This window comes from Pagrus pagrus (assembly GCF_965226575.1).
Source record: "Pagrus pagrus genome assembly, chromosome: 7".
NCBI lineage: Eukaryota > Metazoa > Chordata > Actinopteri > Spariformes > Sparidae > Pagrus > Pagrus pagrus.
In genome coordinates, this window is record NC_140191.1 from 21,276,796 (window position 1) to 21,287,731 (window position 10,936).

General features: G+C 40.2%; 1 protein-coding gene across 2 annotated transcripts; it reads right to left on the minus strand.

The window, feature by feature from the left end:
- Window positions 1-8,928: 8,928 nt before the first annotated feature.
- LOC311259622 (uncharacterized protein) lies at window positions 8,929-10,936 on the minus strand. Of its 2 annotated transcripts, XM_084356860.1 has the most exons (5): window positions 10,175-10,936; window positions 10,025-10,078; window positions 9,456-9,536; window positions 9,164-9,239; window positions 8,929-9,081 (listed from the first exon to the last, which is right to left on the minus strand). In XM_084356860.1, the coding sequence occupies exons 1-4, from the start codon at window positions 10,928-10,930 to the stop codon at window positions 9,171-9,173; spliced, it is 960 nt and encodes a 319-aa protein (XP_084212986.1). In that variant the 5' UTR covers window positions 10,931-10,936; the 3' UTR covers window positions 8,929-9,081; window positions 9,164-9,170. The 2 variants fall into 2 exon arrangements, with proteins under 2 accessions (XP_084212986.1, XP_084212985.1); XM_084356859.1 differs by having other exon boundaries at window positions 10,025-10,936.

The following is a 10,936-nucleotide window of genomic DNA, read 5'->3' on the forward strand; positions in this document are numbered from 1 at the left end:
AGATCTGTTTGGCCAATATGGGTGTATGGAGATACAGTCATGACCCCTTTGTCTCATACAACAGGAAAACTTAAGTATGACGACAGCATTCATGATCTTATTGAAGACCACTTTCTCGGTATCTAAAGGCTAAAACACCCAACTTGTACCTTTGAGACCCTCTAGTTATTAAAAATGCATAGTTGGCTAGAGAATGACTGAGGCCTGTTTGGCCCAATATGGGTGTATGGTGATACAGTCATGACTTCAGCTTTCATCAGATTATTGAAGACCAATTTCTCGGTATCTAAAGGCTAAAACACCCAACTTGTACCTTTGAGACCCTTTATTAAAAATGCAAATTTGGCTACAGAATGACTGAGACCTGTTTGGCCAAATATGGTTGTATGTAGATACAGTCATGACCCCTTTGTCTCATACAACAGGAAAACTTAAGTATGACTCCAGCATTCATGAGATTATTGAAGACCACTTTCCCAGTATCTAAAGGCTAAAACGCCCAACTTGTACTTTTGAGACACTTTATTAAAAGTGCAAAGTTGGCTACAGAATGACTGAGACCTGTTTGGCCAAATATGGTTGTATGTAGATACAGTCATGACCGCTTTGTCTCATACAACAGGAAAACTTATGTATGACGACAGCATTCATGATATTATTGAAGACCACTTTCTCGGTATCTAAAGGCTAAAACACCCAACTTGTACCTTTGAGACCCTTTATCAAAAATGCAAGGTTGGCTACAGAATGACTGAGACCTGTTTGGCCAAATATGGGTGTATGGAGATACAGTCATGTCACCTTTGTTTCACACAACAGGAAGTAACTTAGGTATGACTCCAGCATTCATGAGATTATTGAAGACCACTTTCCCAGTATCTGAAGGCTAAAACACCCAGCTTGTACCTTTGAGACCAATTATTACAGGTGCAAAGTTGGCTACAGAATGACTGAGACCTGTTTGGCCAATATGGGTGTATGGAGATACAGTCATGACACCTTTGTTTCATACAACCGGCAACTTAAGTATGACTCTGGCATTCATGATATTTTTGAAGACCAATTTCTCGGTATCTAAAGGCTAAAACACCCAACTTGTACCTTTGAGACCCTTTATTAAAAATGCAAATTTGGCTACAGAATGACTGAGACCTGTTTGGCCAAATATGGTTGTATGTAGATACAGTCATGACCCCTTTGTCTCATACAACAGGAAAACTTAAGTATGACTCCAGCATTCATGAGATTATTGAAGACCACTTTCCCAGTATCTAAAGGCTAAAACGCCCAACTTGTACTTTTGAGACACTTTATTAAAAGTGCAAAGTTGGCTACAGAATGACTGAGACCTGTTTGGCCAAATATGGTTGTATGTAGATACAGTCATGACCGCTTTGTCTCATACAACAGGAAAACTTATGTATGACGACAGCATTCATGATATTATTGAAGACCACTTTCTCGGTATCTAAAGGCTAAAACACCCAACTTGTACCTTTGAGACTCTTTATCAAAAATGCAAGGTTGGCTACAGAATGACTGAGCCCTGTTTGGCCAAATATGGGTGTATGGAGATACAGTCATGACACCTTTGTTTCACACAACAGGAAGTAACGTAAGTATGACTCCAGCCTTCATGAGATTGCTAAAGACCACTTTCCCAGTATCTAAAGACTAAAAGACCCAACTTGTACCTTTGAGACTCTTTATCAAAAATGCAAGGTTGGCTACAGAATGACTGAGCCCTGTTTGGCCAAATATGGGTGTATGGAGATACAGTCATGACCCCTTTGTCTCATACAACAGGAAAACTTTAGTATGACTCCAGCGTTCATGAGATTATTGAAGACCACTTTCTCAGTATCTAAAGGCTAATACACCCAACTTGTACCTTTGAGACCCTTTATCAAAAATGCAAGGTTGGCTACAGAATGACTGAGACCTGTTTGGCCAAATATGGGTGTATGGAGATACAGTCATGTCACCTTTGTTTCACACAACAGGAAGTAACTTAGGTGTGACTCCAGTGTTCATGAGATTAATGAAGACCACTTTCCCAGTATCTGAAGGCTAAAACACCCAACTTGTACCTTTGAGACCCTTTATTAAAAGTGCAAAGTTGGCTACAGAATGACTGAGACCTGTTTGGCCAATTTGGGTGTATGGAGATACAGTCATGACACCTTTGTTTCACACAACAGGAAGTAACCTAAGTATGACTCCAGCCTTCATGAGATTAATGAAGACCACTTTCCCAGTATCTGAAGGCTAAAACACACAACTTGTACCTTTGAGACCCTTTATTAAAAGTACAAAGTTGGCTACAGAATGACTGAGACCTGTTTGGCCAAATATGGGTGTATGCAGATACAGTCATGACCCCTTTGTCTCATACAACAGGAAAACTTATGTATGACGACAGCATTCATGATATTATTGAAGACCACTTTCTCGGTATCTAAAGGCTAAAACACCCAACTTGTACCTTTGAGACCCTTTATCAAAAATGCAAGGTTGGCTACAGATGACTGAGACCTGTTGGCCAAATATGGGTGTATGGAGATACAGTCATGGAACCTTTTTTTCACACAACAGGGAGCAACTTAGGTATGACTCCAGTGTTCATGAGATTAATGAAGACCACTTTCCCAGTATCTGAAGGCTAAAACACCCAGCTTGTACCTTTGAGACCCATTATTACAGGTGCAAAGTTGGCTACAGAATGACTGAGACCTGTTTGGCCAATATGGGTGTATGGAGATACAGTCATGACACCTTTGTTTCATACAACCGGCAACTTAAGTATGACTCTGGCATTCATGATATTTTTGAAGACCAATTTCTCGGTATCTAAAGGCTAAAACACCCAACTTGTACCTTTGAGACCCTTTATTAAAAGTGCAAAGTTGGCTACAGAATGACTGAGATCTGTTTGGCCAATATGGGTGTATGGAGATACAGTCATGACCCCTTTGTCTCATACAACAGGAAAACTTAAGTATGACGACAGCATTCATGATCTTATTGAAGACCACTTTCTCGGTATCTAAAGGCTAAAACACCCAACTTGTACCTTTGAGACCCTTTATCAAAAATGCAAGGTTGGCTACAGAATGACTGAGACCTATTTGGCCAAATATGGGTGTATGGAGATACAGTCATGTCACCTTTGTTTCACACAACAGGAAGTAACTTAGGTATGACTCCAGCATTCATGAGATTATTGAAGACCACTTTCCCAGTATCTAAAGGCTAAAACACCCAACTTGTACCTTTGAGACCCTCTAGTTATTAAAAATGCATAGTTGGCTAGAGAATGACTGAGGCCTGTTTGGCCCAATATGGGTGTATGGTGATACAGTCATGACTTCAGCTTTCATCAGATTATTGAAGACCAATTTCTCGGTATCTAAAGGCTAAAACACCCAACTTGTACCTTTGAGACCCTTTATTAAAAATGCAAATTTGGCTACAGAATGACTGAGACCTGTTTGGCCAAATATGGTTGTATGTAGATACAGTCATGACCCCTTTGTCTCATACAACAGGAAAACTTAAGTATGACTCCAGCATTCATGAGATTATTGAAGACCACTTTCCCAGTATCTAAAGGCTAAAACGCCCAACTTGTACTTTTGAGACACTTTATTAAAAGTGCAAAGTTGGCTACAGAATGACTGAGACCTGTTTGGCCAAATATGGTTGTATGTAGATACAGTCATGACCGCTTTGTCTCATACAACAGGAAAACTTATGTATGACGACAGCATTCATGATATTATTGAAGACCACTTTCTCGGTATCTAAAGGCTAAAACACCCAACTTGTACCTTTGAGACCCTTTATCAAAAATGCAAGGTTGGCTACAGAATGACTGAGACCTGTTTGGCCAAATATGGGTGTATGGAGATACAGTCATGTCACCTTTGTTTCACACAACAGGAAGTAACTTAGGTATGACTCCAGCATTCATGAGATTATTGAAGACCACTTTCCCAGTATCTGAAGGCTAAAACACCCAGCTTGTACCTTTGAGACCAATTATTACAGGTGCAAAGTTGGCTACAGAATGACTGAGACCTGTTTGGCCAATATGGGTGTATGGAGATACAGTCATGACACCTTTGTTTCATACAACCGGCAACTTAAGTATGACTCTGGCATTCATGATATTTTTGAAGACCAATTTCTCGGTATCTAAAGGCTAAAACACCCAACTTGTACCTTTGAGACCCTTTATTAAAAATGCAAATTTGGCTACAGAATGACTGAGACCTGTTTGGCCAAATATGGTTGTATGTAGATACAGTCATGACCCCTTTGTCTCATACAACAGGAAAACTTAAGTATGACTCCAGCATTCATGAGATTATTGAAGACCACTTTCCCAGTATCTAAAGGCTAAAACGCCCAACTTGTACTTTTGAGACACTTTATTAAAAGTGCAAAGTTGGCTACAGAATGACTGAGACCTGTTTGGCCAAATATGGTTGTATGTAGATACAGTCATGACCGCTTTGTCTCATACAACAGGAAAACTTATGTATGACGACAGCATTCATGATATTATTGAAGACCACTTTCTCGGTATCTAAAGGCTAAAACACCCAACTTGTACCTTTGAGACTCTTTATCAAAAATGCAAGGTTGGCTACAGAATGACTGAGCCCTGTTTGGCCAAATATGGGTGTATGGAGATACAGTCATGACACCTTTGTTTCACACAACAGGAAGTAACGTAAGTATGACTCCAGCCTTCATGAGATTGCTAAAGACCACTTTCCCAGTATCTAAAGACTAAAAGACCCAACTTGTACCTTTGAGACTCTTTATCAAAAATGCAAGGTTGGCTACAGAATGACTGAGCCCTGTTTGGCCAAATATGGGTGTATGGAGATACAGTCATGACCCCTTTGTCTCATACAACAGGAAAACTTTAGTATGACTCCAGCGTTCATGAGATTATTGAAGACCACTTTCTCAGTATCTAAAGGCTAATACACCCAACTTGTACCTTTGAGACCCTTTATCAAAAATGCAAGGTTGGCTACAGAATGACTGAGACCTGTTTGGCCAAATATGGGTGTATGGAGATACAGTCATGTCACCTTTGTTTCACACAACAGGAAGTAACTTAGGTGTGACTCCAGTGTTCATGAGATTAATGAAGACCACTTTCCCAGTATCTGAAGGCTAAAACACCCAACTTGTACCTTTGAGACCCTTTATTAAAAGTGCAAAGTTGGCTACAGAATGACTGAGACCTGTTTGGCCAATATGGGTGTATGGAGATACAGTCATGACACCTTTGTTTCACACAACAGGAAGTAACGTAAGTATGACTCCAGCCTTCATGAGATTAATGAAGACCACTTTCCCAGTATCTGAAGGCTAAAACACACAACTTGTACCTTTGAGACCCTTTATTAAAAGTACAAAGTTGGCTACAGAATGACTGAGACCTGTTTGGCCAAATATGGGTGTATGCAGATACAGTCATGACCCCTTTGTCTCATACAACAGGAAAACTTATGTATGACGACAGCATTCATGATATTATTGAAGACCACTTTCTCGGTATCTAAAGGCTAAAACACCCAACTTGTACCTTTGAGACCCTTTATCAAAAATGCAAGGTTGGCTACAGATGACTGAGACCTGTTGGCCAAATATGGGTGTATGGAGATACAGTCATGGAACCTTTTTTTCACACAACAGGGAGCAACTTAGGTATGACTCCAGTGTTCATGAGATTAATGAAGACCACTTTCCCAGTATCTGAAGGCTAAAACACCCAGCTTGTACCTTTGAGACCCATTATTACAGGTGCAAAGTTGGCTACAGAATGACTGAGACCTGTTTGGCCAATATGGGTGTATGGAGATACAGTCATGACACCTTTGTTTCATACAACCGGCAACTTAAGTATGACTCTGGCATTCATGATATTTTTGAAGACCAATTTCTCGGTATCTAAAGGCTAAAACACCCAACTTGTACCTTTGAGACCCTTTATTAAAAGTGCAAAGTTGGCTACAGAATGACTGAGATCTGTTTGGCCAATATGGGTGTATGGAGATACAGTCATGACCCCTTTGTCTCATACAACAGGAAAACTTAAGTATGACGACAGCATTCATGATCTTATTGAAGACCACTTTCTCGGTATCTAAAGGCTAAAACACCCAACTTGTACCTTTGAGACCCTCTAGTTATTAAAAATGCATAGTTGGCTAGAGAATGACTGAGGCCTGTTTGGCCCAATATGGGTGTATGGTGATACAGTCATGACTTCAGCTTTCATCAGATTATTGAAGACCAATTTCTCGGTATCTAAAGGCTAAAACACCCAACTTGTACCTTTGAGACCCTTTATTAAAAATGCAAATTTGGCTACAGAATGACTGAGACCTGTTTGGCCAAATATGGTTGTATGTAGATACAGTCATGACCCCTTTGTCTCATACAACAGGAAAACTTAAGTATGACTCCAGCATTCATGAGATTATTGAAGACCACTTTCCCAGTATCTAAAGGCTAAAACGCCCAACTTGTACTTTTGAGACACTTTATTAAAAGTGCAAAGTTGGCTACAGAATGACTGAGACCTGTTTGGCCAAATATGGTTGTATGTAGATACAGTCATGACCGCTTTGTCTCATACAACAGGAAAACTTATGTATGACGACAGCATTCATGATATTATTGAAGACCACTTTCTCGGTATCTAAAGGCTAAAACACCCAACTTGTACCTTTGAGACCCTTTATCAAAAATGCAAGGTTGGCTACAGAATGACTGAGACCTGTTTGGCCAAATATGGGTGTATGGAGATACAGTCATGTCACCTTTGTTTCACACAACAGGAAGTAACTTAGGTATGACTCCAGCATTCATGAGATTATTGAAGACCACTTTCCCAGTATCTGAAGGCTAAAACACCCAGCTTGTACCTTTGAGACCAATTATTACAGGTGCAAAGTTGGCTACAGAATGACTGAGACCTGTTTGGCCAATATGGGTGTATGGAGATACAGTCATGACACCTTTGTTTCATACAACCGGCAACTTAAGTATGACTCTGGCATTCATGATATTTTTGAAGACCAATTTCTCGGTATCTAAAGGCTAAAACACCCAACTTGTACCTTTGAGACCCTTTATTAAAAATGCAAATTTGGCTACAGAATGACTGAGACCTGTTTGGCCAAATATGGTTGTATGTAGATACAGTCATGACCCCTTTGTCTCATACAACAGGAAAACTTAAGTATGACTCCAGCATTCATGAGATTATTGAAGACCACTTTCCCAGTATCTAAAGGCTAAAACGCCCAACTTGTACTTTTGAGACACTTTATTAAAAGTGCAAAGTTGGCTACAGAATGACTGAGACCTGTTTGGCCAAATATGGTTGTATGTAGATACAGTCATGACCGCTTTGTCTCATACAACAGGAAAACTTATGTATGACGACAGCATTCATGATATTATTGAAGACCACTTTCTCGGTATCTAAAGGCTAAAACACCCAACTTGTACCTTTGAGACCCTTTATCAAAAATGCAAGGTTGGCTACAGAATGACTGAGACCTGTTTGGCCAAATATGGGTGTATGGAGATACAGTCATGTCACCTTTGTTTCACACAACAGGAAGTAACTTAGGTATGACTCCAGCATTCATGAGATTATTGAAGACCACTTTCCCAGTATCTGAAGGCTAAAACACCCAGCTTGTACCTTTGAGACCAATTATTACAGGTGCAAAGTTGGCTACAGAATGACTGAGACCTGTTTGGCCAATATGGGTGTATGGAGATACAGTCATGACACCTTTGTTTCATACAACCGGCAACTTAAGTATGACTCTGGCATTCATGATATTTTTGAAGACCAATTTCTCGGTATCTAAAGGCTAAAACACCCAACTTGTACCTTTGAGACCCTTTATTAAAAATGCAAATTTGGCTACAGAATGACTGAGACCTGTTTGGCCAAATATGGTAGTATGTAGATACAGTCATGACCCCTTTGTCTCATACAACAGGAAAACTTAAGTATGACTCCAGCATTCATGAGATTATTGAAGACCACTTTCCCAGTATCTAAAGGCTAAAACGCCCAACTTGTACTTTTGAGACACTTTATTAAAAGTGCAAAGTTGGCTACAGAATGACTGAGACCTGTTTGGCCAAATATGGTTGTATGTAGATACAGTCATGACCGCTTTGTCTCATACAACAGGAAAACTTATGTATGACGACAGCATTCATGATATTATTGAAGACCACTTTCTCGGTATCTAAAGGCTAAAACACCCAACTTGTACCTTTGAGACCCTTTATCAAAAATGCAAGGTTGGCTACAGAATGACTGAGACCTGTTTGGCCAAATATGGGTGTATGGAGATACAGTCATGTCACCTTTGTTTCACACAACAGGAAGTAACTTAGGTATGACTCCAGCATTCATGAGATTATTGAAGACCACTTTCCCAGTATCTAAAGGCTAAAACACCCAACTTGTACCTTTGAGACCCTCTAGTTATTAAAAATGCATAGTTGGCTAGAGAATGACTGAGACCTGTTTGGCCCAAATGGGTGTATGGTGATACAGTCATGACTTCAGCATTCATCAGATTATTGAAGACCACTTTCTCAGTATCTAAAGGCTAAAACACCCAACTTTTACCTTTGAAACCTTTTCAAAGACAACAAACATGAATTCTTCCTAAAAAACCTTTACATATTCAAGAACGTTTATTCTGTTCTCAACAACGTGGCACTTGGATGTCCCTTCCTCCTCTTTAATCAGTTAGGGCCAGGTCCACACATTTCACATAACTTTGAGTAAATATGTTGAGATAAACACTGAGCATACATGAAATTATCAAAAACAACATTTAGGAACTTCAATGTGCCCTAATGGATGTGGCTCCTGGACATCATGTTCTCCTTTGTGACCTAATCTGAACTGTTTTGAGGGAAATGTTCACATATAAACCAGTCTAATATTTATGTTAACAGAACTTTAAGGGATTCTTCATCCTTGGACGTTTCTTCCTCTGAAGAACATGGCTCCTGAAAGGATGCAAAAAGATGTGGTTTTCCAACATATCTGTAATGTAGTAAACAGCACTAAAACCGTCTTCATACTGCTCACCTTTGCTTTACAATGCTGTCGTGACCTCCTCGTGGGATGCATTTTTCTCATTTTCTGTGTGCAAGGAACATGGCTCCTTAAGATGGGGGACAAGCAGATATTGGTTCATGTATGACTTGATTTCATGCACACAAAATTAAACCAGTTTACTTCCACTCACCTGTCCTTCAACATCAATCTCATCTTCTGTGTGCAAGGAACATGGCTCCTTAAGATGGAGAACAGACAGATATTGCTTCATGTATGACTTGATTTCATGCACACAAAATTAAACCAGTTTACTTCCACTCACCGGTCCTTCAGTCTCAGCCTGATCTCTGTTTCCCATGGATCCATTGTCCTCTGATTTTTCTATCTGTGAGGAGCACAAATCCTACAGAGGAGATTTTGTGATTTAGAGGTCATGGACAGAAATCCTCTAAAAAATAACTATACTGTCTGCACACATCGCTAAACCAAGCTTAATACTCTTTGCCTTGGCTTCAATACAGGCTGTCAGACCCTCCTCAATAGATGCATTCTTCTCATTGTCCTCTGCAGAGGAGGACAGCACCTGGAGACAAATCATGAGATTTTTGTATTCAAGGGATAGATAGATAGATAGATAGATAGATAGATAGATAGATAGATAGATAGATAGATAGATGTTGGGGTTTTACTCATACTTTAAATGCTGAGATGGCCCTGTTATTCAATAGAATTACATTCAAAGGTTTCCAGCTGCCACACTATGAAATGTATACTAACTACTGGTTTTGCTCCTTAGTGACTAGATGACTCCAGAGGTTACAGTGATATACAGCATCCTAAACAGCATGCAGTTAATCATAAAACAGAGACATGAATATGTCAGCTACTCACAGGGTCGGTAGCCTCCGTTGCCTCATATGGGTTGTCTTCTTCCTCACACCTGAGCTGCAATGATGAGCGCAGTATGAAAGAATATTCTGTTGGCACAAAAGACCAAAACACTCTTACATATGCAGATTTCTTTAGCTGAACCTTCCTTACCTGTTCTATTATTATGGGCCAATAGATGCATGAGTTTCTCTGAGCCCATGGATTCCTCCTTAACGTTCCATGCCTTTTTCTGCGGCGGTAGTAAATGACTGAGGTGAGCGTTACAGTGATGAGCACAATCACAGCAACAATAGCTCCTGCTGCAGTTCCTGCTGTAGGTCCATGTCCGTCAATCACTGTTGATGGAGATGTGATATTGAGTACAGGCTCACAGTCTTCAATACCCACTCCTGCTGTAATTTCAGCTGTAGTTCCTGTGTTAGGTCCAAGTCCGTCAATCACTGTTGATGGAGATGTAATATTGAGTACAGGCTCACAGTCTTCCATACCCACTTCTGCTGTAATTTCAGCTGTAGTTCCTGCTATAGGTCCATCAATCACTGTTGATGGAGATGTGATATTGAGTACCGGCTCACAGTCTTCCAAACCCACTTCTGCTGTAATTCCAGCTGTAGTTCCTGCTATAGGTCCATGTCCGTCAATCACTGTTGATGGAGATGTGATTTTGAGTATAAACTCACAGTCTTCCATACCCACAAGGTTCTGGACGGTACAGCGGTAGGCTCCAGAGTCCCTCTCTGTGATCTTATCCAAGTATAAGTCCCCTCTTTGAGCATCAACAAAGGCATCTGGATCCAGCATCCGGTTTACGCTGAGCTTTGCCCATCTGTATTTAAGCGGTGGAGTGCCTTGTGAGGATTTGCATCTGAGCCTTATATTTGTACCTAACACAGCTTCACCATCCATGTAACA